The sequence below is a fragment of the Pelophylax lessonae genome (genome assembly GCF_965119305.1).
Source record: "Pelophylax lessonae genome assembly, chromosome: 4".
Taxonomy (NCBI): domain Eukaryota; kingdom Metazoa; phylum Chordata; class Amphibia; order Anura; family Ranidae; genus Pelophylax; species Pelophylax lessonae.
The window spans coordinates 315,772,564-315,799,909 of NC_138771.1; the positions used below are offsets into that span (position 1 = coordinate 315,772,564).

Consider the following 27,346-nt stretch of genomic DNA (forward strand, 5'->3'; position numbering starts at 1 on the left):
TAGCTCAGTGCAGCGAACCCGCACTGCACTCCGCTTCACCTGCGGATCAGTTTGAAAGGAGGCTAATAACCATGGATATTATGCCCATTGCTAAACTGTAAATGATATATACACTGACCTTTAATTTATTCCTCCACTTTCTTATTGCAGGAATTGCCTCTCTGCAAACCTACAGGCATCTCCGGCTGTAGTCTTGCTGTTCCAGGTGGAGTGATACCAAATACACTACTCCTGGGACAGCAAGACTACAGCCAGTACTGGAGCTGGCTCTATAGAGGAAGCATTGGCTTTTTTGCGGCTCTGCTCCCTCTGCATCCACTTGCTCAATCTACAACACTGATGCTGTGGGATGTTGGGTTATCAACCCCAAGATCTGGGCTTGTCAACCCGCCATCCCAGAGCGGGAGGTCGCAGGCCACATAAGAGGGCTCTGCGGGGCACCGGTTGGGCACCCATACTGTTATTGACACTCGGAAAAGTGTCACAATGTTTCTCTTTTGTTCAATGGAAAACATCACTCTGCTTTAGATCACAATCGCCTGGGTATAGTACCCTCTGCAGAAGTAGATTGCTATGTACAATTGAAAAGCAAAAGTCAGCCCTTACTGGTGGCCAAAACATCCCTACACTGTTGAACAACTAGGTTAATAAATGAGACGTTTTGGGTTGCTAACAAAACAAACATACGGTACATGATCATAAAATGTTGGTGCGCTAAAGAAGTATTTCATGGAAGTGAAAACACTTACCGTATATTGCATCAAAAAATGCATGAAGTAAAGTGACTAGTGTACAAAAACATATGAGCAAATATACAAGGAGTTTGAACAAAGTCAAACAAAAAGGTAAATAAACAATAATGTGACATCCAGGTGAAGTGAACTGAGTCCAAAATAATTATGTGACAAAAGTTCATAGATTCATTAGTTGCCAACTGGTGCACGTGGATAAAATCAAAGGTGTTTCAAGTGACAGCCGGAAGACCGATCTGGTTGTTTGATATCCCACCACCTTTGCAAAATTTACTTCTTACCAGCTGGAATGGTATAAAAGGGCGTAAAGACAGCCGCGTCAAGAGTGAAATCCTCATGCGAGAGAGGGAGATGGATAAATATCTTCCCACACCTCCAAAAACATGGAGGGTGGGTAAGTCTCTTACCAGAAGACCTAGACAGTTGAGCCTGTATAGAATCACTACTGGAAAATACCTCCTTCCTCTGTTGTGGGTTCCCTCTGTGATGACCAGGCTGGAGATCTCTTGGGGCCTAATGCTGTTCTCGGTGTATTGGCATATAAAACAGAGAAGCAACTAATAGTGCATTATCCCCAGTACTTTTATTGAAAAAAAAAAAGGGGAAACTTACAAGATCACTATCAAATGCTGTCAAATATTCGTAGTGGTCCGCGGTAGCCTGCAGTGCTATCCGCGGCGATGCTTGTGATGGTGGCGCCTCCTCCCTAATTGGGCATCCACTGAGATCACTTGAAACACCTTTGATTTTATCCACGTGCACCAGTTGGCAACTTATGAATCTTTTGAACTTTTGTCACATAATTATTTTGGACTCCACCACTTCACTTGGATGTCACGTTATTGTTTATTTAACTTTTTTGTTTGACTTTGTTCAAACTCCTTGTATTTTTGCTCATATGTTTTTGTACACTAGTCACTTTACTTCATGCATTTTTTGATGCAATATAAGTGTTTACACTTCACTGAAATATTTCTTTAGCGTATCAACATTTTATGATCATTTTTAATACCATTTTTTGGACCTTGGTTGCAGCTTACACATCACATAATCAGCGCACCTTTCACACTTTTTCAAACATACAGTACATACTCGGTGTGATCCTGCAGTTGCCTCCCGCTAGCTCAAAGACTCAAAGCTAAGCGATTACATGACCACTGATCGCTCAGCTCTCAGTCTTAGAGCAGAGAGCAGTGATTGTCAGTCTTCACTGTGCTCCTTCAGTGCTCGTTGGAGAGGGGACGGGCGCAACAGGATTCCGCTTTCAGTCATGCGTTTAGAGCCGGAGTCAGCTGTCAGTCAGGCAGCTGGGTGGATCCTGACAATATGTTCAGGTCTGTGACATCAGCCGGTGTTCTTTTGAATAGTGCAGATCGTCCAAAAATCTCTCTGACGATTTGCGCATGCGCAGTACTGGCCTCACTCTGGCAATCAGCTGGCGTGACGTTCTCTCTGTGCATGCGCAGATTGTCTGAGGCATTATCTGACGATCAGCAAATGCAGCAATCGGTGGAACACTGACACGTGTTCACCAACTGGTGTTCTGTGCTCTCCTCACTGAGTCACCTGCCCAGCCTCCCTCGCCCCTCCCAGGGGCGTCACCAGGCTGGCAGCCCCAAACAAATCCTCCTCCTAAGAGTCTGAGCTTGAAGCCGGAGTGTGACCGAATGGGGTACATGAAAGGAAGGCTGCGGGAGATATCGGACTGCCTCCGGTGTTCTGTCGATTACTGCATTTGTTGATCTTCAGCTAATGCCTCAGATGATCTGCGCATGTGCAGAGTTGACGTCATGCCAGCTAATTGCCAGAGTGACGTCAGTACTGCGCAGATCGTCGGAGGCATTATCCGACAATATGCACTATTTGACAGGACACCGGAAGCGGGCTTTAACATATAAGTGCACTACTGTGACCTAGAAGAAAAATATGACCAAAAATTTTTTAACTTTGGCCATACTTCTCTCTTAACAAAGCAAGGATCCTTGATCTCGCTGTCAGCCTAAAGTGATTGTAAAATCAGTTTTTTTATCTTAATGCATTCAATGCAACTCTATCCAGCGATGTTGCAGGAGATACTCGGCCATCTCTCTCCTTATTGGCTGAGACACAGCCGAGACGCCATTGGCTCCCGCTGCTGTCAAAGTGAGTTAGCCAATGAATGGACACACTGAGCCTCAGCTCGGGTGTCACCATAGCAAGCTGCTTGCTGTGGGGGCGCTCAACAGGATTTAGGAGCCAAGAGCAGTGAAGAGGGACCCAAGAAGAGGAGGATCTGGGCTGCTCTGTTCAAAACCACTGCACAGAGCAGGTAAGTAATATGTTTGTAAAATCTTTCTTTTATTTAAACATAACAATTACTTTAAGCTGTGATCATCTGCAGGTTGTTTTGGCTAAAGTGTTGGTTGGCTGACCAAATGTCTATAAAAGCATTTATAGATCTACCATTCACAGGAGATCAGATTTTAGGTGCAAGGTTGAATAAGGACATCAAGGACCTCACGAGAGGAAAGAATACCTTCTTGCTTCAGCCCTGGAAGACTAAGAATTCTAAATCAAATCTGGGCCTTCCATTTTAGACCATAGGCAGTTTTTGTTGGGGAGACAATTCAGACAAGGCAGCTACATCCTTTTAGCCCTCTATATCTGCAGAGGGTAAGCATCTCTGGAAGTCCACCAGGTCTGCAGAGAAGCCCTCCTTCTCCACAATAGGTTTTATCCCTACCTATTCAGATGGGGGGACAACTTCTAATGTTCTGGGACTATTTACTAACCCATGTGTTTTTACAAATGGGTTTGCAAATTGGTGGCCTAGGGCTGAAAATGTAATTTTCGCTCTCCCCCTCTACACTTATATCTGACGATTCACCTCAGCACTGAAGTCAGTGTCCGAATGATAGCTGGGATTCTAGCATTATTAAGTACTTTTCTGTTCTTCAGCTGGTTCCATTTGCCTGTTTTTTTTTTTTTGTTTTTTTTTTATGATTTTCCAAAAACCCCTTCGGGTCTACCATTTTCAGGCAGAGAAAAAGTTCTCTATTTGGATGTTTTAAACTGACCAAATAAAGTAACATGTATTCTCTCATTACCTTACAAAAAAGAAAGTAAGCGCTTTTTATCACCAATTTATTCTGCTACAAAAAAAAAAAAAACGAAGTATCTCCTTACACATTCAAAAAATTACACAAATGGTCGGGGTACAAACCAGATTTATCCTTTTCAGCTGCCAAACTGAGACTTTGTTTAACCTCTGGCAGTTAATGCTGCCATATTCCTCTCAAACATTGTGCCACTTCTACACCCCAGGCAGGTAGTGTTTGGGCAGAATTCCCTATCTGCAATCTCTCCTTCTACTGGGCCCAGACTGGCAATATCCAGGCAAGCCCAGCTGTGAGAAGTATCCTCATCTTGCTGTGGATATTGGGATGAGGACTGAGTTAGAAGATCCCAGGTCCTGCTGTATGAGTCACCCGCCCCCCCTCTCTAATGCAGATCGGCCTGCCTGCCTGGGGTGTAGGGGTGGATGGGGAATGCGGGAGATATGTGCCCGTATTTATTGCCGGAAGTTTAACTGAGGCTCAGTTTGCAGAGGGAACGTCAAGATGCCGAGCCAACTTTGATAATGATGTGGCTAGGATCGCTAGGTGAACTTTTTAACAAAGACTGGGAGTAACTGTCATGTTTGGATCTATGAGGTACTTTGTATCCTTTAGCAGCAGAATTGTTGGGGTGGGTGGGGGGGGGGGGGGGATAAGGAGTGCTTACATTCTTTCTTGTAAGATTAATTTTTACACTTGGTTTTGTGTTCAAGATGCTCCTAAATGGGGACGGTGTGAGAAATGCCTTGTAGTTATTTGATATTGCCAAAATACCCTCTTCTGTGCACAAGTTTGAAAAACCTTGGGTTAACTCTACTAGAGACTAGTCTTTCTCACCAATCTACTGAGCCACTGCTTAGAGAGAATGGTATTGGCCACTAAGGCATTCTTAGAGAATGGTTGGAGCATGGGCCAGGCTTAGCTAAAAACCTTGAGGACTAGCCAGCAAAGCCGAGTCCTTTTTTGCAAGGTTTAAACAGGATAAGAAGAGCTCATAGGTTTTTTTTTTTTAAATAGTAACCCCACACTTACTGAATAATAAAGATTGACAGAAAATGTGACGATTCTCCTTTTTAACGTTTGAAAATAAAACAAAATAAAATTGTCATGTTTTAAGTGCTATTCTCAATCTTACATTTTAGTGTAAACTAATCTGTGATGTCAAAGAAATGAAAACATTAAGGAATGAAGAACAACATTTTTGCTTCACTGCGAATCTTCTGAATGTTTTAGGGATTCAACATGTCGAGGACACAAGTTTTCCAGTGTATCAGGCTGCTCCAACATGCAATCCTGTGAGGCAGACGAGGGTCTGGGGGAAGATGAAGACAGTAGCTCAGAGCGTAGTTCATGCACTTCTTCGTCCACCAACCAGCGGGATGGCAAGTTCTGCGACTGCTGCTACTGCGAGTTCTTTGGCCACAACACGGTAAGCTAATCTAAGGCCTGTTTTACACTGGCTGCAGCTTGTAGAAGAGCAGTGCGCACAGCAAGCTTTGACAAAGCTTTGCCGAGCTCTCAGCAAGCAAGCTGCTTTGAAGCTTTTGAAGTACCATTCAGCTCCAGGTTTTAAATGCGGAACACAGATCCTAATTTGAGTGTTGATTGCCACTTTAAACAAGCTGCTAGCAGGCTTCAGTGGGCTTTCAAGAAGTTCTAAAGCTTGCACTGAAGGGTAACAAAACCAAAACTGCCTAAACCTGACTAACTATGTAAATACAGACCCCCAAAGGGTAAGCCCACATTCTTTTATTAATGGATAGATAGCCGTTAACAGTGAGATAACAATGAGATCATTTATCCAGAGTTTCCAGCAATCTACTGTGGTCACTACTTTTTTTATTAGTTTTTATCAGGCGTGTTGTATAGCGTTTTTTCCTTATTTCAGTGGAAAATTTCTTTCCATATTTTTAGCCACCTCCAGCCCCCACAAGTCGAAATTATCCAGAGATGCGTGAAAAACTTAGATCACGTTTGACCAAGAGGAAAGAAGAGGTTCCACAGAAGCGGCACCCTCCAGGAGAGCAAGCAGTGGACCACCGTGATGTTGATGAACTTTTAGACTTCATAAACAGTAGTGAACCCAAGGCAACCAGCAGTAATAAAGCTGCAAAGCGAGCACGCCACAAATTAAAGAAGAAGGTGAGTGTGCCTTGCACAAACAATACAAGCAATTTTTGTATAGCCTTTTCAAAGCATAGGTTTGTTTAGACCTTTTCATTTTTGTCATATGAAAAAGGAAAATAAGGTTTATTATGGAACAAAGTCTCCAACCGGTAAAATTGCATGTGCAATTTTTTACTATGCAACCAAAAAATCCAAATTGTTGCTATGGGCAACATATCTTTCTCTTTCGTTCACTTACGGACACAGCTTCATGTCTTCTATACCCTTGGGCTTATGCTGCTCTCTCTTTTAAGAGTAGGACTAGGCGGAAACCTTTTTGGTTACGCCCCTGAGGCAGTCCCAGAGGGTATACCATCACTTCCTGCTATAGAACTTCAGTTTTTTCTGCCTAGTCAGGAGTAAGGTTGTGGCTCTCTGCTGGAATCTGCGGTCATGGCTTTTTTTTTTCTTTTTGAATGGAATTTTTTTCCTTTTTTACTTTCCTTTATTTTTTTCCTGTGGGAACTACAATCAACAGCTGGACTGGGCGACGCACTGGATATCCTAGATCCTTATGGCCTTCCCAGTCTGGCCTGTGAGCGTGACTCAACTGTTAGCCCCCACGCTAGGTTGAACGCGACATAGCCCAATTGAACGGGGGCTGGCCGGTGAGTGAAACACCTCACAAGGTCGCACAGCCTGGTCACGATCAGAGTTGCAGCATACCTTGGACCGCAGCACCCCCATTCCAAGATGGTGCGGTTGATTGCTGGGAGTGGTGCCCGCCTGATGCTAAGGTGTGGTGAGTAGTGCCCCCCCCTCGAGCAATTGCTGGGGTGGTCGCAGGCCCTCCCTGGGGATGGTAGGCCCCTCTCTGTGTCCTTCTTCCCCTTACGCTTTCCCCCCTCTCCCTAGCGGGGTTCCCCTGCATTGGTTGCCCTCATCTGCCCCTGTCCCCCACCGTAGTCCCCTTTTGGGGGGCATGGATGTTTTTTGGTGGTGGGGGGGGGCTTCACTGGTGCTGGGCCACAGGGCGGTGGGTGTGTGTCGCTGGCGGTCTCCCCTTGGGGGTTTTCCCGTGGATGGTGTTCACTGGCTTTGGTGGCCATGTTTGTGTAGTCCAGCGTACATGTTTTGGCCTTTCCATTGCAAATAGCGGCAGCCATTCTCTTGTAGTCCGGTGCGGTGATGTTCTGCGGGGGCCTCTAGTGTCAGTGTCAGCGATTCCCCTTCCTCTTTGATCGCAGTGTGGCAGGCTGTTTGGCGCTCTCCAGCTCTGGGGTGGTGAGTTCTAGTGGGTATACGATCCTTCCTCTGCTATATACAGCACCGCGGATGCACTGATTTTTGTGGTGTTCCAAGCGGTGTGCGGGGTTCTCTAAAAAAAATAAAATAAAAAAAATAAAACTTTTTTATGCACAGTGTGGCTCTGTTTAACCATGGAGCCTCTGGAGCGTGTATCACCACCTGACCCACTCCTTGAATCTGCGAGACCCTCTGGGACTGTCTGCCCTGGCAGCCATGACAGTGGCCTTGCAGTGACTTGTGTCTAAGGTTGATATAGCCATGCAAAGACGGCCTAGCAAACTCCCACCCCCCCCCCCCCCCCCGCCTTCACCTGTATCCTCTGTCTCCTCTGAGATGGATTTGGCCGCCGTGGACGAGAGTCAGCTCACTGGATCTGCGTCCATGCACTCTGAGTGAGGATGAATCCTCCTCCTCCGCAGCTGCGCATGAAAAAGCGCTGGTGGAGGCTATGATTGTGTCAGTACGGGAGACCTTAAAATTGGAGGACTCAACTGATTTGCACCCGCAAATCTTCCAAGGTGACAAAGGTGTTCCCTTTTCCTGCCTATTTTGATGAGATTGTCACTAGTCAGTGGGGTTCCCCGAAATACATGGTTAGAATACCCAAGCGCTTCTCTAGGAGATATGCCTTTGAGGAGTCTCTCCTGAAGAAACTAATGGTTCCGCTCTGGTTTGTTATCTTTTCACTGTGGCAGGTTCAATGTTGAAGCCGATGTTTGCTATCACCTTGGTATCCCAGACCTAAACAAAATGCACAAAAATTTTGCGCCAGGACCTGGAAGGGGGTCAACACCCTCCTGAGCTGGCGGATCAGTTGATCCAGGGGCCCCAGTACATTTGTGATGCATCTTTGGATGCAGCCCCCTTGCTCGGCAGAGTATATGTGACGGCGGTGATCCTTCGCTGCATGATTTGGTTGAAGTACTGGTCGGCCAACCAGGCTTCTAAAAAGGTGCTGACTGATCTACCTTTTATAGGTAAACGTTTGTTCCATGCCTCAATGGAAGACACCATTAGGGCCTTACAAAGGGTTAGAATACATTACTTCCGCAGGTTGCTAGGGGCAAGAAACCTCATAGTAAACGTGGTCCTTTTCTCGGCTCGCAAGCGGCCCTTTCATTTGTCTGGATCGCAGGAAAAGGGTTTGAGATGCACCGTAACTTCGCAGGATGCTCCAAGAGACCCTGGAATGGTAAGTCAAAAGTGGTTCCTCAGACAAGCCTTCCCCAGCCTGAAGGGGCGCCGTCACCCGCATCTGAAATTGGGAGACGTCTTTGCCTTTTTCCAGACCCGTGGACCTTGCTTATTCAGGACAAATGGGTCCACGAGTTCCGTTACAAGATTGAGTTTCGTTCCTTGCCTCCAGAAAGGTTCTTTCCTTCCAACTTGCGTCTGTCTCATGATTGGCTACAGGGCCTCTATGGGGCAGTGCAGGATCTGTTAGCACAAGGAGTCATTGTGCCGGTTCCAGAGTCGGAACGTTTTCTATGTTTTTCCAAGTTATTTTACAGTTCCCAGGAAGGAAGGCAAGGTTCGCCTGATCTTGGACCTCAAGGTTCTGAACCACTTTGTGCAGGTTCAGAAATTTCGGAAGGAGTCCATACGCACAGTAGTAGCTTTCCTTCATCAAGAGGATCTTCTGGCTTCTATCGATCTCAATAACGCTTACCTTCATATCCCAATATATGTCGGGCATCAGTGTTTTTTTATTTTGCCGTGGGCGAAGAGCACTATCAATTCTTGGCGTTACGTTTTGGTCTCGCCTGAGCTCCTCGGGTGTTCACAAAGGTTTTGGCCCAGTGCTGGCCTTGCTTGGCAGAAGGGTATTGCGGTACTAGGTTTCCTGGACCATCTGCTTCTGTGTGCAGAGTCTTCTTCGGCTCTAGAAGCCGACTTGGACATTACTGTGTGAACTCCTACAGGAGTTCGGATGGACACTGAATTTCCAAAAATCGGCTTTGACTCCGTCCACCAAGCTGGACGACTTTCTCCCTGTTCCTTTTCTGTGTCTCGCCTGTTGGAGTTTCTACAACTAGGTGTAGATCAACGTTTGGCTCGAGGCACCATCAAGGGCCAGATTTCTGCCTTGGCCATATTTTTCCAAAGGCCATTAGCGGAGAAATCCTTGGTTCACACTTTTGTGAAGGGGTTCGTTCCTCTGGCTCCTCCGGTGCAATCCCTGGTACCTCTGTGGGATCTCAATTTGGTACTGTCGGTGCTTCAAAAGCCTCCTTTTAGAAACATTTGTGAACTTCCTTTGCTCACTCTGTGGCAGAAGTTGACCTTTTTAGTTGCTATTACTTCTGCATGTAGGGTGTCTGAGTTGGCTGCGTTGTCCTGTCGGTCACCTTACCTGGTGATTCATAGGGATATGAGGATACTGTGTTACCGTTCTTATGTCCTAAGCCGAAACATCCTAGGGAAATTGCTTTACATTCCTTGGATGTGGTCAGGGCGATTCGGAAATCTGATTCTTTGTTTGTTCCTATGGATGGACCTCATAAGGGGCAGTCGCATCTGCTGCGAATATTTCCAGAAGGATCAGGCAGACCGTGGTGCAGGCCTATTCTATTAAGGGTCAGGTTTGTCCTTTCCCGGTCAAAGTGCATTCTACGAGGGCGCTTGGTGCCTCCTGGGCCTTCCGTCATCAGGCGTCAGTGGTTCAGGTGTGTAAGGCGGCTACATTGTCATCTGTACAAACTTTAACAAAGTTTTATAAGGTGTATGTACTTGCATCTTCTGATGCTGCGTTTGGTCGCAAAGTTTTGCAGGGTGCGGTTACAGAGGCTCCCGCCTCTTGAGGGCGTATTTTTTCCTGGTGATGAGCTCCAGTTGTTGCTAGTTGAGCTCTTGGTTACCTGGTTGGCTAAGTTTAGCCCTTGTTGGGAATTATGTTTTGCTGTGTTTTTCCCACCCCTCGTGCTTTGGGACATCCCAAGAGTCTAGAAGACATGAAGCTGTGTCCGTCAGTGAACGAAAGCGAAAACTGGATTTTTGTCTTACTGTAAAATCCTTTTCTCTGAGGTTCACTAATGGGACACAGCACCCGCCCCTCTGTTGGGTTGAGTTATGCTTTCTTCTGACACTGCTTGTTACAAACTTTGTTTCAAACTGAAGTCCTAGAGCAGGAAGTGATGGTATACCCTCTGGGACTGTCTCAGGGGGTGTAACCAAAAAGGTTTCGGCCTAGTCCTACTCCTGAAGAAAGAGCAGCATAAGCCCATGGATCTAGAAGACATGAAGCTGTGTCCGTCAGTCAACCTCAGACAAAAAGGATTTTACGATAAGACAAAAATCAATTTTTTTCTTTCCTCTGGTTTTATTAGAATTACTGTGACCTCCTCGTGGCTTGGGTCCAGTGGCCAAACACTGAGCATGATCAGTCATGTAATTTTGGGAGTAGTCATTGCCATATACAGTATGCTACAATGTGATAATACAATCTCGGTAAATCAACCTAACATGTACCAAAATTATGTAATAAGAGAGCCCACCTAAAATACACAATCAGTCTGTATCCAGTCAGGCAGGCCCTTATACTACATATTGGTTAGTAAATTCAAAGGCAATTGTACATTTAGATTGCAACGTATCATGAGCTTAAAGTGGTTGTAAAGGTAGGTTTTTTACCCTTAATACTGTCTATGCATTAAGGTAAAAAACCACCTATGCACAGGAGCCCCACTTATCACGATTTCGATCCAGTGCTATGCCCGAGCGCAGTAGCTTTCTCAACTCTCTCTCTGTCTCTCTCTCTCTCTCCTCACTGGAAATGAAGGTAGCAGTGAGCGCCATTGGCTCCTGCTGCTAACTATCAGTGCCTGTGCAGAGAGAGTGGAGGGCAGGGCCGTGCTGTGCTGTGTGGGTTTATGGACCCACACAGCAAGGCTTGAGATCAAGCCTGCACAAGTGCCTCCATAGCAAAAAAAGCTTGCTATGGGGGCACTTGGCAGGGGAGAGGTGACAGTAGCGCCAACGGGGGAACCTCAGAAGAGGAAGATCCGGGCTGCTGTACAAAACCATTGCACAGAGCACGTAAATATAACATGTTTGTTTATTGTAAAAAAAGAATAATAAAAGGTTTACAATCACTTTAACATCACTGCTCCTTCCAGGCTCCACCACAAGCCAATTCTCATTCTTGCTGAAAAAAAGAAGTAGGGGGAATTAGAAAAAAACCTCCTCTTTGATTGGGATTTTAAAGGCAATGATATAACATCATTATAAAAAACTTTATTTATTATATCCAAAATTGTTTAAAAAACACATTTACATAGACCATGATTTCAACAAATAATATCATAAAATTGATTACTACTGAAGTAGTTTACCCCAACCAAAACTGGACATGGAGTAAGATAATGGGGATTAGAGTCCATAAAAGATGGAAATATCCAAAACATTTCAAAATTTACATCAAAAGATATTCTTCCTCAGGGACAATATCCCAACTAATGCAAAAAGTTTTTTCATTGTATAACAATTTTTGTATAAATATATTTTTAAATTTTTGCCTTGTGATTCTTGTTTTATCGTTAGGCATTGTAATCTGGAAGAGTGTCCGGTTCCTTCTCCCCTCTTCGTAAGCACTACTTAGCCATTATGCATTTTACAATGTCCGGCACGTTAACAAACAAGGGATGTTGGCAATTCTTAACACCCTCACCTGTCCGAGATACCAGAATCATAAGAAAGTAGGGGAACAGAGGACTTTGTATCAGTGGGTCAGTGGAAGGCATTTTTAAGGACACTTTCTTTCCTAGAAATGGGCAAAGTGATGATGTCTGTTTATGAAGTAAAAGATTTGTACCAACCCATTTATTAGAGTATCCAAACAAGCTTTATTTAATTTGAGGTGGAATTAACAGCCAACGTGTTTCAGGGATTATGGCCCTTCCCCTTCAGGAGTTCTAAAAAAAGGACATATGGCTCAATTCACTGAGAAAAATACTGCATGAATTTTTTGGGTTTAGTTTACAAAAAAATATTGCATTAGATAATTGGATCACGTGACCCTTTTTTTTTTTTTTTTTTTTCACCTTTTTTTTTTTTTCCATGCGAAATTCAGAATGTCAATTCACTGTCATTTTATGCAGAATTTACCGCACTAGTAAAAAACTTGCATCAGATGCCGCATAAAATGACTCTAAAGTCAGTTTGCTTAACTACATAAATGTACATACATAAACATAGTAAATGCATTCGTTGAACAAGTTGTGGTTTGGCCACGTGGATTTCAAGGAATGTATTCAGTTAGCCTTGGTTGTTAAGGAGCTGGCAGCTGCCGCGTCCTTAACAACAAATACTCCTGCTGTCAGCGGGGTTCCCTGCTGACAGCAGAATGTAAACAAAAGAATTGCAAGCTTAAAAAAAACAGCTGGCATTAAAAAAAGAACCCCACTGACCGCAGATGAGTCATGGTTGTTAAGAACACGACGGCTGTCCGACCATTATATTTACTGGTTGTTATGGACGCTGGCTACCACTGGCATTAAAATACTACTAACTTTCACTACTAAAATACCACACGACTTCATAAAATATAGCATAAAGGATTAATAGAGGCACTGAGGACTTTCATGGTACAGTATGAACTCCTAACGCAATCATTTTGTAAAAAGTACATAAATGTATTATATCAATGAATGTATAAAATTCACCCATAAAAGGGGAAAGGGGGGGGAGGCTTTTTGTCTAAGGATGGTTAAACAGTTCTACTAAAAACCTTTTCCTCTATAACAGATTGGACATTAGATATAGTGTCCACCTAGTCATGAGGGACCTTTTATACACATAATTCCAGTCTCAACTCTACATGTTTTGCGCAATACCTGCTTCTTGTGGAGTTTTCTTCAAGAGGAATGTTGGTCTGTAAAGAGTATACAAAGCAACAATAATATGCAGAAAGACACATTAAAATATTTTAAAATAAAGGGATTGTAAAGGCAGAAGGTTTTTTATCCTAATGCATTCTATGCATTAGGATAAAGAAAAAAAAACCTTCTGTGTGCAGCAGGCCCCCTCAGCTCCACACTAATACTTATCTGAGCCCATATTTGTCCAGCAATGTTGCAGCAGTGTCTCATCTGCCCGGGACTCCTCTCCTCATTGGCTAGGACAGCAGCGCGGCACGTTTGACTCCCGCTGCTGTCAGCCAATCAGGAAAGAGAGGGGGTGGCACCGGGTCGCGGCTCCGTGTCTGAATGGACACAGGGAGCTTTGACTCGGCTCGGGTGCTTGCTGTGGGGGCACTCAATAGAAGGGAAGGGGGACAAGGAGCAGTGAAGAGGGACCTGAGAAGAGGAAAATCTGGGCCACTGTGTGCAAAACCAACTGCGCAGAGCAGGTTAGTATATGTTTGTTTTTTGTTTTTTTAACAAAAGTTTTACAATCACTTTAAAGTAGTATGAAAACATTTAAGTGTACAAAATCACATGTGCACATTATATTACCTGCCAAAAAGACCTAAACTAACTTTAGGCACTCCCCAGCCTATGTCAAACAGTCACATGAACAAGGTAAGGCTGTACTCGCCAGAAGACCCCAATCGATAACGCATGGATCAACAGAGCAACATTCCTTTTGAACAAAGTTCCATAGGAAGCGGGTACTCCACGAAACATGTAGAGTTGAGATTGGAATTATGTAAATAGAGGTCCCTGATGTCTGGGTGGACACTATATCTAATGCCCAATCTGTTATAGAGGAATACATGTTTATAGTAGAACTGTTTTGCCATCCCTAATTGGACAAAAAGCCCTTCCCCTTTTATGGGTGAATTTTTTAACATTCATTGATATATTAACCACATCCCGCCCTCCCTATAGTAAATTGACGGCGGGATTGTGGTTGTATTATCCTGACCGGACGTCATATGACGGCGGCAGGATAATACAGCTCTGCTCGCCCCCGGCGATCGGTGATGCGAGGTGTCAGCCTGACACCCTGCATCTCCGATCTCGGTAAAGAACCTACTGATGTAGGCTCTTTACCATGTGACCAGCCGTGTCCAATCACGGCTGGTCACATAGTAAACAGGAAGAGCCGTTGATCGGCTTTCCTTAGTTCGTGCCTGACAGGCACGAGTAAAGGAGCGCCGATCGGCGGCTCCCCTGACAGGGGGGTCGGCACTGGTAATCAGATCATTGATTACCAATGCAGACCCTCGGGGGGGGGGGGGTGCCACTAGAATCACCAGGGATGCCCACCCATGACCCCAGGGATGCCCACTATGGCCACCAGGGATGGCAATCAGGGCTCAGGGAGCCCCCCATTGCCCTCCCCATAAGTGCTGCCCACCAGTGCCCATCATTGCCATCTATCAGTGTAGCCCACCAGTGCTGCCTATTAGTGCCCATCAGTGCCGCCCGTCAGTGCAGATAAGTGCCGCCTATCAGTGCCCATCAGTGCCGCCTATCAGTGCCCATCAATGCCGCCTATCAGTGCCCAGCAGTGCCGCCTATCAGTGCCCACCGATGCTGCATATCAGTGCCACCCCATCAGTGACTCCTCATCAGTGCCTGTCAGTGCAGTCTCATCAGTGCAGGAAAAAACTTATTTATTTACAAAATTGTATAACCTAAACAAAACTTTTTTTTTTTTTTTTTTTCAAACTTTTCGGTCTTTTTTTATTTGTTTAGCAAAAAGGAAAAAACCCAGAGGTGATCAAATATCCCCAAAAGAAAGCTCTATTTGTGGGGGGGGGGGGGGGGATGACATAAATTTGGTGTAGGTACAGTGTTGCATGACCGTGCAATTGTCATTCAAAATGCAACTGCGCTAAAAGGGGAAAATTGGCCTGGACAGGAAGGGGGTGAAAGTGCCCGGTATTGAAGTGGTTAAATACAGTATATGTACTTTTTACAAAATTGAGTTGGGAGTTCATACCTTACCATAAAAGTCCTCAGTGCCTTTATCCAATCCTTTATGCTATATCTACATTTATAGGCCGTAGGTTCAGTTATCTATTCTTTTGGTGTAGCACACACTGCATACCACTTCATAAAATAGCTCATGCTGTATTTTATTGGGGTTTTTTTTTTTTTTTTTTGTGAATTGCTAAACACTAAGAGGTATTTTCCTGCAGTTCCTAAAGTGGAAACTTGTGCTGCTTGTGATTTGAGCCCTTTACATTTAAAATAACTCATGCTGTATTTATCTCAGGAGCAGGCAATTCACCGCCTGCATTCTTCTTTTTTTTTTTTTTCTAATTTGCAGTATTTAGCGCGTTATGTTTTACTGTACACTGGACCTCTGCCTGGAGCCGAAAGTGAAGCCTTTAGCAGTGGTATTCCTACCACTGATTAATGTGACAGTTCAACTCAGAGATGCTGGCTGTCGGAGTGCCGGCACCCGCTGTCCTAACAACCACGTTACACGCTTGTTCCTCCCTCTCTCATGCTTGTATATAAGGGTCCAGCATGGAATTTGGGGGGGACCTCATGCCATTTTTTTTTTTTTGAACCATGTCTCTGCTTTTTTACATTTTTACTGGTCAGCCAGGAATCCTGGGACAATGACAAGTCAGTGGTTAAGACAAAAGATCCCTGACAATCTGCACCTCTGAGCTGGAACTGTCACATCTAGCAATGGTAGGAACACCACTGCTAAATGTTTTAACTCCTAATTTATACATACCATGAAGGAGAAATAAAGCCAAAGCTCATTTGGCTGTACTGGATCACAGACGTGCAGTTCGTTCTGCACTCCTGTGACCTGTTTTCAGTAGACTGCGGGCTTAAATTCCTATGTCTCCTGACATCACAGAGACAGCGGGAGGGGTCGGGAGCCAGGCTCAGGCAAGATTGCCACAATGGAGTCTGAATCTGCCCAGAGAGTGGCGAGAACTGAACACTCTGCGTTGTTAGATCACTACTCGGTTCTCAGTGTTAGAGCCGGTGGGGGGCCGATGCTGCATCCACCGAAGTATGATCAGGAGGCGGGGGGGGGGGGGTCTATACTTCTTTTTTAAATAGGGAGTGGCTAGACTACAAAAAAAAAAAGGAAATGTATTTAATTTTTTTTTTTTTAAATTGACCTTCATATAATAACGCATCATTTTATGTGGTATTTATCGTGTATTTGTTCTTTTTGCTGCATAAACTATACTATTATTATACAGAATTTATAAAGCGCCAACAGTTTTTTAAGCAGCACTTGACAATATAAAGAGTATCAAAACAGGCACAATACAGTTCAATACGAGAGGTGTAGAAGGGCCCTGCTCCTGTGAGCATATCATTTAGATTCAGAATACTTTATTAATCCCAAAGGGAAATTACTAAGATACAATTACAGTATCTCACATTCACATCTCACAATTACATTACATACCTCACATTTTGGAAATATTTTATTACATCTTTTTATGTGACGACACTGAAGAAATGACACTTTCCTACAATGTAAAGTAGTGAGTGTACAGCTTGTATAACAGTGTAAATTTGCTGTCCCCTCAAAATAACTCAGCACACAGCCATTAATGTCTAAACCACTGGCAACAAAAGTGAGTACACTCCTAAGTGAAAAGGTCCAAATTGGGTCCAATTTGCCATTTTCCCTCCCCGGTGTCATGTGACTCGTTAGTGTTACAAGGTCTCAGGTGTGAATGGGGAGCAGGTGGTTTAAATTTGGTGTTATCGCTCTGACACTGGAAGTTCAACATGGCACCTCACGGCAAAGAACTCTGAGGATCTGAAAAAAGTATTATTGCTCTACATAAAGATGGCCTAGGCTATAAGAAGATTGCCAAGACCCTGAAACTGAGTTTCAACACAGTGGCCAAGACCATACAGCGGTTTCACAGGACAGGTTCCACTCCAAACAGGCCTCGCCATGGTCGATCAAATAAATTGAGTGCACGTGCTCAGCGTCCTATCCAGGGGTTGTCTTTGGGAAATAGATGTATGAATGCTGCCAGCATTGCTGCAGAGGTTGAATGGGATGGGAGGTCAGCCTGACCATACGCCGTACACTGTATCAAATTAGTCTGAATGGCTATCGTCTTAGAAGAAAGCCTCGTCTAAAGATAACGCACAAGAAAGCCCACAAACCGTTTGCTGAAGACAAGCAGACTAAGGACATGGATTACTGGAACCATGTCCTTTGGTCTGATGAGACCAAGTAAACGTATGTGGTTCAGATGGTGTCAAGCGTGTGTGGCGGCAACCAGGTGAGGAGTACAAAGACAAGTGTGTCTTGCCTACCGTCAAGCATGGTGGTGGGAGTGTCATGGTTTGGGGCTGCATGAGTGCTGCCGGCACTGGAAAGCTACAATTAATTGAGGGAACCATGAATGCCAACATGTACTGTAATATACTGAAGCAGAGCATGTCCCCCCCCCCCCCCACCCCTTTGGAGACTGGGCCGCAGGGCAGTATTCCAACATAACGACCCCAAACACACCTCTAAGACGACCACTGCCTTGCTAAAGAAGCTGAGGGTAAAGATGATGCCAAGCATGTCTCCAGGCCTAAACCCTTTTTGATCATCTGTGGGGCATCCTCAAATGCAAGGTCTCTAACATCCTCCAGCTCTGTGATGTCATGGAGGAGTGGAAGATAACCCCAGTGGTAGCCTGTGAACTCCATGCCCAAGAGGGTTAGGACAGTGCTGGAAAATAATGGTGGCCACACAAAATATTGACACTTTTGGTCCAATTTAGACATTTTTCCTTAAGGGTGTACTCACTTTTGTTGCCAGTGGTTTAGACATTAATGGCTGTGAGTTATTTTGAGGGGGACAGCAAATTTACACTGTTATACAAGCTGTACACTAACTACTCACAAATTTGTAGCAAATTGTCATTTCTTCAGTGTTGTCACGTGAAAAGATATAATGAAATATTTACAAACATTTGAGGGGTGTAATCACTTTTGTGAGATACTGTACATTCAACAAGACAATCAATATACTTTTATTTGTTGCATGTGATATTTAGATAAAATGAGTCACATGTCTAAATATCACATGTGATATTGCTTAATGAATTGAGCCCATAGAAATTAAATTTGTGATACCTTAACCGCTTGCTGAGCATTTTACTATATACTACTTTGTACGGCGGCAAGGCGGCGCTACTGCCCTGGATCACGTACGTAGTATGTGATCCAGCACTTCCAGGTTGGATGATTGTAGGTATCCTCACACTACACTGGTGTATTGTATGCAGACTTTTGGGCTGTGATCTACATTTTTACCTTCTAGTTTTTGTCCGGGAAGTAACAGAGAAGAAAGAAAAATCGCCTTTTTAGAATTTTTTTTTTTTTTTTTAAGATTTATTTTATTTAAACTTAAAAAGAACAAATGCAAAGTTCACACACTGGATAAGAACATTAGACACTGTGCAAACTTTCACACAAAAATCACAGGTAATAATCTGTCATAAGGTGCGAACGATGAACAAAGACCCTCTGGCCAAGGCTAAATACTTGAGCCTACAGACTCTGTGGCTAAGGTGGGTGAAGGGCGTGGACTTGTCCACTAAAAGAAGATTGACAAAACCAGGCTACACAAAAGAAAAAAAAAAAGGGTCGGAGGGGGGGTGTAGGGGAATAGTAGAGGGAGAAAACAGGAAGGAGGTTAGAGGAGCAGGAGGAAAGAGTAACAGAAGGGTAAAGACGGGCATAGGCTAATGCTGGCCATACACTATATCGTTCAAACTAATTTTTGAAAGACGAACACTCGGCCGCAAAAGAGCAAACGATCGTGCCATCATGTAATGACTGAATTTTGATCGATAAATCGTTCAATGAACCTAAATGAATCAGTTTTTTGTTCATTTTGTCACATATGCCTAGTGCAAACAGTACGGGCGAGAAACACATTAACCTTTCAATTCATAGTTTGTTCGGCAGAATTTTCCAAACTGTTCCTTCGATTTTTCAAATCTGAGAAGTTAAAACCGATTTTCTATTTGTGCCCATTAACTGGACGAAAAAAGAACGAACTGACCAAATTACAGATTTTCTAACGATTTTTCGGCTAATGTATGGCCAGCATTAGAATGAGGGAGAGGAAAGAGGGGAAGTTTCCCCCAAGCTGGGGATAAGGATAGGTTAGTTTGAGAGGCCTAGACTGGTCGGGTGTAAGGTTGGAAGAGCATAAGAAAACACTTTGAGAAATTTAGCTTGAGTATTTTGGAGTATACTCATCATTTTTTTGTGAATCATGAGGGTTGTCAGGGTGCTCTTTATTTTGGCAAATGGAACAGTCAGCTTTTTTCAGGCCCTGGCTTTTGTGCGTTTAGCTGCGATAAATAAATAAGTGGCTAATTTCTATTGGTAAGAGTAGAGGCCCGGGATCGAGTAATAGAGCAAGGCAAGTTTGGCATCCTTGCAGATAGATACGTGGAAGAGGGTGAACAAGAGTCCAAAGATCCTTGACCAAAATCCTACAAGGCAGGGGCAGGACCACCAAATATGGATTTCGTCTCCTCGCTGACTACAGCCCTGGAAGCATCTGTCACTGGGTTCAATTTGGCTATGTGGGTCGAGGCCCAGTACCAGCGAAGGAGGACCTTATAGGCTGCCTCCAACGTGGCCGTTTTAAAAGTGCACTTCGCTATGCTGGACCAGGCTTTGCTCCAATCCTCAAGGTCTATAGGGGACAGGTCTCGCTCCCACTTCGATACATAGGATAGATAGGCAGAGGCACTGTTAGAATTGAAGGAGTATATCGTAGAAATGGTGCTAGGGGGCCTTGGTGAGTGCTGGCAAGTGTGTTAGGTGGTTTTTTGATTCTTTTTTTTTTTTTTTTTTTTTTTTTTTTCAAAAAAAAAAAAATTGTTCCCCTTAGCTCTCTCTTAGTACTGGATGCGTCTGCAATTGTAGTATAATTAGTTAAACCTCTTGGTCAATGCCCTTGTCCAACTTTGGCCATGTAATTATATTAGGCCAAAGATGTCTCTAGCATCCCTGCCCCTTTACATGCGGCTGCGGGATGAAGAATTCCAGAATGGCTGCAGCTGATTTGCTCTGCAGCCTGCAGACGTTTTATGGCTTCCCGCAGGTTTGACAAGAAACTTAACATCATTAGTACCTTTTTTTTTTTTTTTTTTAATCCTTCGCTGTCACCTTAGGGTTCATTTATTCTATTAGAAAATTTACTAGGTGTTCTTGCACTAATCTTTGTGGTGCATTCACTATTTCTATTTTTGAATTTCTATAATTTTTGTTAATTGTTATTTTGATTTGATAGAAACTCTGTTCTTTAGATTAAATATTTCTTGCTCTGTGAGCTTTGTCAGTACTATCGAAGTCCCCTTAAAGTGGTTGTAAAAGCAGAATGTTTTTACCTTCATGCATTCCCTGCATTAAAGTAAAAACATTCAGTGTTCAGCCCCCCCAACCCCCCTAAACACTTGTCATAGGCTGACCTCGATCCAGTTCTATGTGAAAGAGCAACGACTCTCTGCTCATTTTCTCTCTCCCTCCCTCCTCACTGGACATGGAGGCAACAGCCACTGGCCCCTGGTGCTGTCAATCAAATCCCGTGAGGAGGGAGCTGGGGACATGACCAAGATGCACGGTGTGTGTGTAAATAGACCTGCAGAGCCCAGCTTGGGATCGAGCCTGTACGAGTGCTGCATGCTGTGGGGGAAGAGGGGAAGAGCCAGGATAGTACCAGTGGGGGGACTCCAGAAGACGTAGATCAGAGCTGTTGGCAAAACCATAGCGCAGAGCAGGTAGGTATGACATTATTCATTTTTTTTTTTTTTTTTTTATGTACCTTTTTATAATCACTTTAAATATATATTTTTAATGATTTGTAATAACCTTTTAAAATATGTTGAAAAAACATTTTTATATTGGAGTGCCGATCATACCCACACCTGAATCAAATAAAGCATCCAGCTCATTCATTTAAATATCAGACTCCAGGTGATGAACTCTGTTCCTGATATTCGGTATTGACAGTATGCAAAATTGTGTGTGTTAGTTACATAAAACTGTGTTATGATGATTTTAAATTGGGATTTGATGGTTGCTTAGTCTGTGTAGAGTGCAAAATCTGGAATGTATGTTGACTTTATAAACTTAGAGATAGCATGACTTTCAAGTTTAATAACTTTTCATTTCCTTTTGTCTAGGAGAAAGCCCTTCAAGAAGCTGGTGCTCAGAAATCTGACATCTATAGTTCATCTGTAGAAGACACAGGGGCCCCCTCTTCAGGAGAGAAGTTACTCCAGTGGCCTCAGCTTGAGTTGGAGCGGGTAAACAGTTTTTTAACAAGCCGGCTTGAAGAGATCAAGAATACCATCAAAGACTCTATTAGGGCTAGCTTCAGTGTCTATGATCTAAATCTCGATGTCAACGATTTCCCTAAAAAAGCAGCTGTCCTGGAGCAGAAAAATTTGCTCTCCCACCTTAACGGTTCTTCTGATCTCCAAGAGATTGATCTTGACTTGTCCCCCCTGACACTTGGTGTTTCAAAAAACCAGGATGCAAAACTGGCAGAGAATGAAGTTAATACTTCCACTTCGTGTACAGAAAACGGTGTTGTGAAAAGGCTAAGTGCTGTTCCTAATCTCTCTCGTATGATATGGGTTCAGTCTCAGAAGAACTCAGAATCTAGGGAAAGTGGGGATAAAACTTCTTCCAGTACCCTAGAAAACCAGCTATTGGATAGTTCTGAAAATCAGAGACCCCAGGTTCAGCCTGGAGGTCGTACAAAAAAGAGCAAAAAAACAAGCCTCCAAACACGAAAGTGTGATCCTCATATTGGGGAAGGTGCACCGCCTAAAATCAGTACATCAGGAGCAAAAGCCCAACGCAAGCTTTTACTTGAGAAAACAGAAGAGACTTCAAGGCAAGGACCTGACACTGTGAATTCAGTTACCTCCAGGCCAGAAAAAGAGAAAATTGAGCTAGTTGGATCTGAAAGGACAGATACCAGATCCACTTCTGGGTCTAAAAGCAAAGCCAAGAAGAGTAGGAGCAAATTAGATAAGCCAAGTATATCTGTTGGTATGTTTCGTAATTTTTTTTTCAGATTTTTTTTTTTCTTTTACTAAATGTACCTGTACACTTGGGCAGATATATGAAAACTGAAACGGTAAGACGGTAAGGTGTTGCATTTAGAATCAAATTCGATAGGTTTATTTTTTCTAGAAAATGAAAAATCAGAACCAATTGATGGTAATTGGCAAGATCGCAACTTTTGTTGCAGTCACTAGTGTTCCCTTTTTTGTAAATCAGCTTATAAAACAAATGCAGCAGTTGAATACTTTTGTCAAAATCATCCACAATACTGTGGGGTTTATTTACTAAAATTGGGGAGTGCAAAATCTGGTGCAGCTGTGCCAAGTAGCTTCTAGCTTTGTCTTCTTCAATTAGGCGCTGACAAAAAAAAAAATCCTGGAAGCTGATTGGTTTCTGTGCAGAGCTGCAGAAGATTTTGCACTCTTCAGTTTTAGTAAATCAACCCCCTTGGGTGCCTCTTTGTCAGAAGACTGGTCAACCACTTAAAGTGTTACTTAACCCAGGACCCTGCGTTCACTGTATCTGGTCTACCACATTACGCAGGCCATCAAAATGCAATTTTCTCTTTCTTTCATTGACTGACACAGCTGCTGATCTTCTTGACCATTGGGTTATACTGCCCCCTGCAGGAGTAGGACACTAGGCAGAAAAAGAACTTGACTACAACCTATAGGCAGTCCTAGGAGGTATACCCTCCCTCTCTGCTATAGGTTTTTTTCTGCCTAGTCAGTAGTAAGGACCTAGTTCCTTGCTGGTATCTCTGGCCCTGGCAATTTTTTCTTTAGATAGATTTTTTTTTCTCCTGGTGTTTTCTTGTGAGATCTACAATCAACTGTCGGACTGCGCGATGTGCTGGATAATCTAGATCCAGTGCTCACACTAGTCAGGCTAGCGAGCGCTAGGCCGGCCATGACATATCCCCACCAGACGGGGGCTGGCCTGCGAGTTAAACTTCTTTTCATGACGTCGTATACCACCAGGTCTCTGCCTGCGTCGCAGCGTTCCTTCTGGCCAAAAGCCTCCCCCCCCCCCATTTCGATGGCAAAGAGATTCTGTCTGGAGCAGTGCCCGCCTGGTTCCTGGTATGGGGAGTAGCTATCCCCTACTCTCACCCTGGAGGGTTTTGGGGTGGATGCGGGCCCCTCCCTGGGGCAGTCAGACCCCTGGGTTCCCCTCCTTCCTGTTAGGCCCCCCCTTGTGTCTGATGGTCCTGTGGGTCATCAATCACCCCCTCTGCCCCCCATCCCCCCTCCACCTATATTTGGGTTGTATAGTTGTCTGGCTACCTTCTGGCCCTGGGGCAGAGTGCTGCACTGGCGATGGGGGCAGGGTATGACACCGGTGGCTGGGCGATTGGCTGTGGGGGGCTGTACCTCATGGGGGGCTCCTGCCACGCCCCCCTTCTTACTCTGTGTCTTGTCTGGGCCCAGGGATCTCTCGAGCCATCCTGGAGCCATGTGGGGCCGCCATTTTGTTGTAGCCTATTTTCATTATAGACTGGCAGCCATGTTTGTGTAGCCATGGCAGCCATTTTGCGTTAGTCTGGCATTGAATGACGGCCATTACTGTGGAGACTTCTGGGCATCCATTTTAGCTGTGTCAGCCCCTCCTTGATCCACTGGTGCTGACTCCTGGGCCTCTTTTCTGCCTGTACACCGCACGTGGAGTGCTTTGATCTTGGTGCTGCTGGTGACTGCCTGGGCCCCAGGACGACGCCATTTGTGGCAAAACGCATCGGTTTAGTGATGTGCTGATGTCACCGTGCTTCAGAGATCCCAGGAGGACGGACAACATTGCGGTAGCCAGCCGGCTGTGATTTTTTTTATATGCAGGAATACACTGCTTTGTTGTAAGTGCATACATTTTATATATTCAATAAATGTTAAGTTTTTACACTGGCGAATTTTGTTATTCCTTGGGGAGTGACATCTTTTATAAGGCTGTGAAGTTGGATGAATGGCCGGATGCATATAGGAGAGTCCACTAGCCCTCCCATTCCTCTGGTGACATGAGGCCCTGGCTGGTTTAAACCCAAAGCGCTGCTGACCTACTGAGGTCTTTTTTTCTGGTAAGCAGGCCATGTTTGATGGAGGATATCACTATTGGTGATGGAAGGATATATTTTCACAGGGAAGACACATAATATATTGTGTTAGACATTATTTTTTATTTCACAGGTGCCGCACACTAATGCGAATTGACTTTTTTTAAATTTCATAATTGATTTTATGTTTATAAATGTATGTCAATATTGCACATAATTTTTTAAGAATAATTTGTAACACAGCGCAACCTCACCTGTATACATCCATATTTGTGTTTATCTCACATTTAAAGCGGAGTTCCGGCCACAAAATCGACCTAGTCGATTTTGGGCCATCCGCTTGCTTTTGGTCACCTGAAAAATAAATGGATAGTTACGATTTTTTTTTTTTGTTTACTTACCTTATTGAAGAAAAATATACTCCCCTTTCTTCCACTTCCTCCCTCTGCTGCCGCGGCCTGCGCCGTCGCTTTCTCTTTGCATTGATTCCTGGGAGCTGAACATCATCGCTCCCAGGAATCAATGCGCCTCGTCAGTTCCAGTGCGGGTACGTCATTCCCTGCTAAACCGCTTCTGGGCATGCCCAGAAGCTGTGGAGGGATGACGCGCCCGCACCGGAAGTGAGGAGGGGGGCCGGTGCAGGCGCATTCTGGGAGAAGAGGACACTGAAGAGGACGCGCTGGCTTCAGCTGCCCACATCCGAGATGGCAGCGCTGGAGAAGAAATTTTCAAGATAATTATTTCTTCTAAAAGGTAAGTGCGACCCGGGACAGTACAGAGGCTATCCATTGTGGAATGTACTAGCCCCGACTGTCCCAGGGGTATTTTTATTGAAAAAACATTTTCGTGGCTGGAACTCCGCTTTTAAGTTGCAGCTTTCGATTGGTTATTGTATCGCAATTTTTTTCCTTTTGAATTAATTTTATTTCTAGGAAGATCTACCATCTTTTTCGGTGGCTTGGGTGTTGACCTTCCATCAACTGGGGGTTGAGCAGAAATTGGCCTGGAGTACCATTTAGGGTCAGGTGTTGGCCTTGGCGGTCGTCTTTCGAGGACCCTTGGCCACGCACTTTTATTCAGGGGGTTCGACATTTGACTCCACCAGTGCGGTCCCCACTACCACCACAATGGGATCTCAACTTGGTGCTTTTAGCTCTCCAGAAGCCTCTCTTTGAGAACATTCAGGAGATTCCCTTGCTTATGCTGTCTGTGGCCTTTTTGGGGGCTATCACCTCTGTGTGCAGGGTGTTGGTATTGGTGTCGTTGTCTTGTCGTTCCTGTTATTTGGTGATCCAAAAGGATAAGGTGGTTTTTTGCCCCTGTCCGTCGTTCCTTCCAAAGGTTGTCTCTGATTTCCATCTGAATGAGGACATTGTGTTGCCTTCCTTGTGTCTCAGGCCAAAACATCAGAAGAAAGTTGCGTTGCATTCCCTGGATAAGTTTCAGGCTATTCGGGTGTACCTGGCAGCTATGGAGTCTTTTAGGAAGTCAGACTCATTATTTGTGCTAACGGATGGGCCTTGAAAAGGACTATCCGCTTCATCTGCGGCCATTTCTAGATTGATCAGACAGATGGCGACTCGGGCCTATTTGATTAAGGGTCAGGTTCCTCCTTTGCCTGTGAAGGCGCACTCTACGCTAGTCGCCTAGTGCTTATTGGGCCTTCTGTCGTCAGGCGTCAGTGACGCAGGTGTGCAAGGCGGCTATACTTGGTCGTCGGTGCACTTTGTCAAAATGTTATAAAGTGGATGTGTTAACATCTGCGGATACCTCTTTTGGCTGCAAGGTTTTGCAGGCTGCTGTCTAGGGGGCTTGTTCTCTTTTTGGGGGTGTAATGTTTTTTAGGTGTACTCCAGTTGTTTTGGTTCAGCTCCTGTTACCTGGTTGGCTACGGTTTAGCCTTGGAAATTTTTTTCTTGCTGTTACCACCCCTCATGTTTGACACTGCTTTTGGACGTCCCAATGGTCAAGAAGATCAGGAACTGTGTCTGTCAATGAACGAAAGAGAAAATGGGATTTTTGACTTATTGTAAAATTAATTTCTCTGATGTTCATTGATTGACACAGCACCCACCCCACTATGGAGTTGTATTACTTCTGACACTGCCTGTAAGAAAACTGAGTACCTATAGCAGAGAGGGGGAGTATATCTCCTGGGACTGCTCATAGGCGTAGTGAAGTCCTTTTTTCTGCCTAGTGTCCTACTCCTGTAGGGGACAGTATAACCCAATGGCCAAAAAGATCAGGAGCTGTGTCCATCAATGAACATCAGAGAAATGGATTTTACGGTAAGTAAAAAATCCCATTATTTTAGTAAATTGCTAAATACCTTTTACTCAAAAGCAGTATATAGCAGTCTTGTGACTTTATCAGTGTCTTGTTAAAGCTTGTAGGAGGAGTTTTCATTCTCCTCTGACTGTCCTATGAGGCTGCAGAACCCAGGACCCTCTGTCTGGACAGTGCTGATTGGCCCTGTGCTGATCACACGCACTCTCCCAAGAAAAAAAAAAAACACTCTAGCAATACACACCAAACTGAGCATGTGCAGCTTGTCCGCTAGCCTCTATTCTATCAGTAGATGGTTTGGGCACTCTGGAAGAAGGGGAGGACAATGCAGAGAATTAACCACAGTGAGTATAACGAGCATGTCTTACTGCATACACAGACTGATTTTACTGCTGTGGGTTTAGTAACACTTTACATTTGTTACTAAGGCCTCATGCACACTGCTGCTCCTAACCTCACGTTTTGGAGCTTTTGGCATTTTTTGCCAAAGCCCCTAAACACAACTCAATAAAAGCCTATGTACACAAAGGCGTTTACCAGCGTTTTAGGATTTGTCGGGTTTAGAGGCAGTCAAAACTCCTTCTCCTGAATGCAGAAGAATCGCATTCAGGAAAGGAGAACTTTGGCAGAAAAACACTAGATGTGGCAAAAACGTGCGTAAACGCACATTAACGCTAGTACCATTTAGTACTTGAGCGTTAATTCATTTCAATGGACAGCATAAATGATTTATTCTGGCCAATGAAATTAATTTACAGTATCTCACAAAAGTGA

The 27,346-nt window shown here is 44.3% G+C and overlaps 1 protein-coding gene across 2 annotated transcripts in view; it reads left to right on the forward strand.

Moving 5' to 3' along the window:
* Positions 1-27,346, forward strand: part of FAM193B (family with sequence similarity 193 member B) — a 140,682-nt gene that overhangs the window by 81,317 nt on the left and 32,019 nt on the right. For both annotated transcript variants that reach the window (XM_082257154.1, XM_082257155.1), the window contains exons 6-8: positions 5,081-5,276; positions 5,762-5,989; positions 21,351-22,227. In XM_082257154.1, the coding sequence (XP_082113280.1) occupies positions 5,081-5,276; positions 5,762-5,989; positions 21,351-22,227 (1,301 nt within the window). The remainder of the gene's footprint in view (positions 1-5,080; positions 5,277-5,761; positions 5,990-21,350; positions 22,228-27,346) is intronic.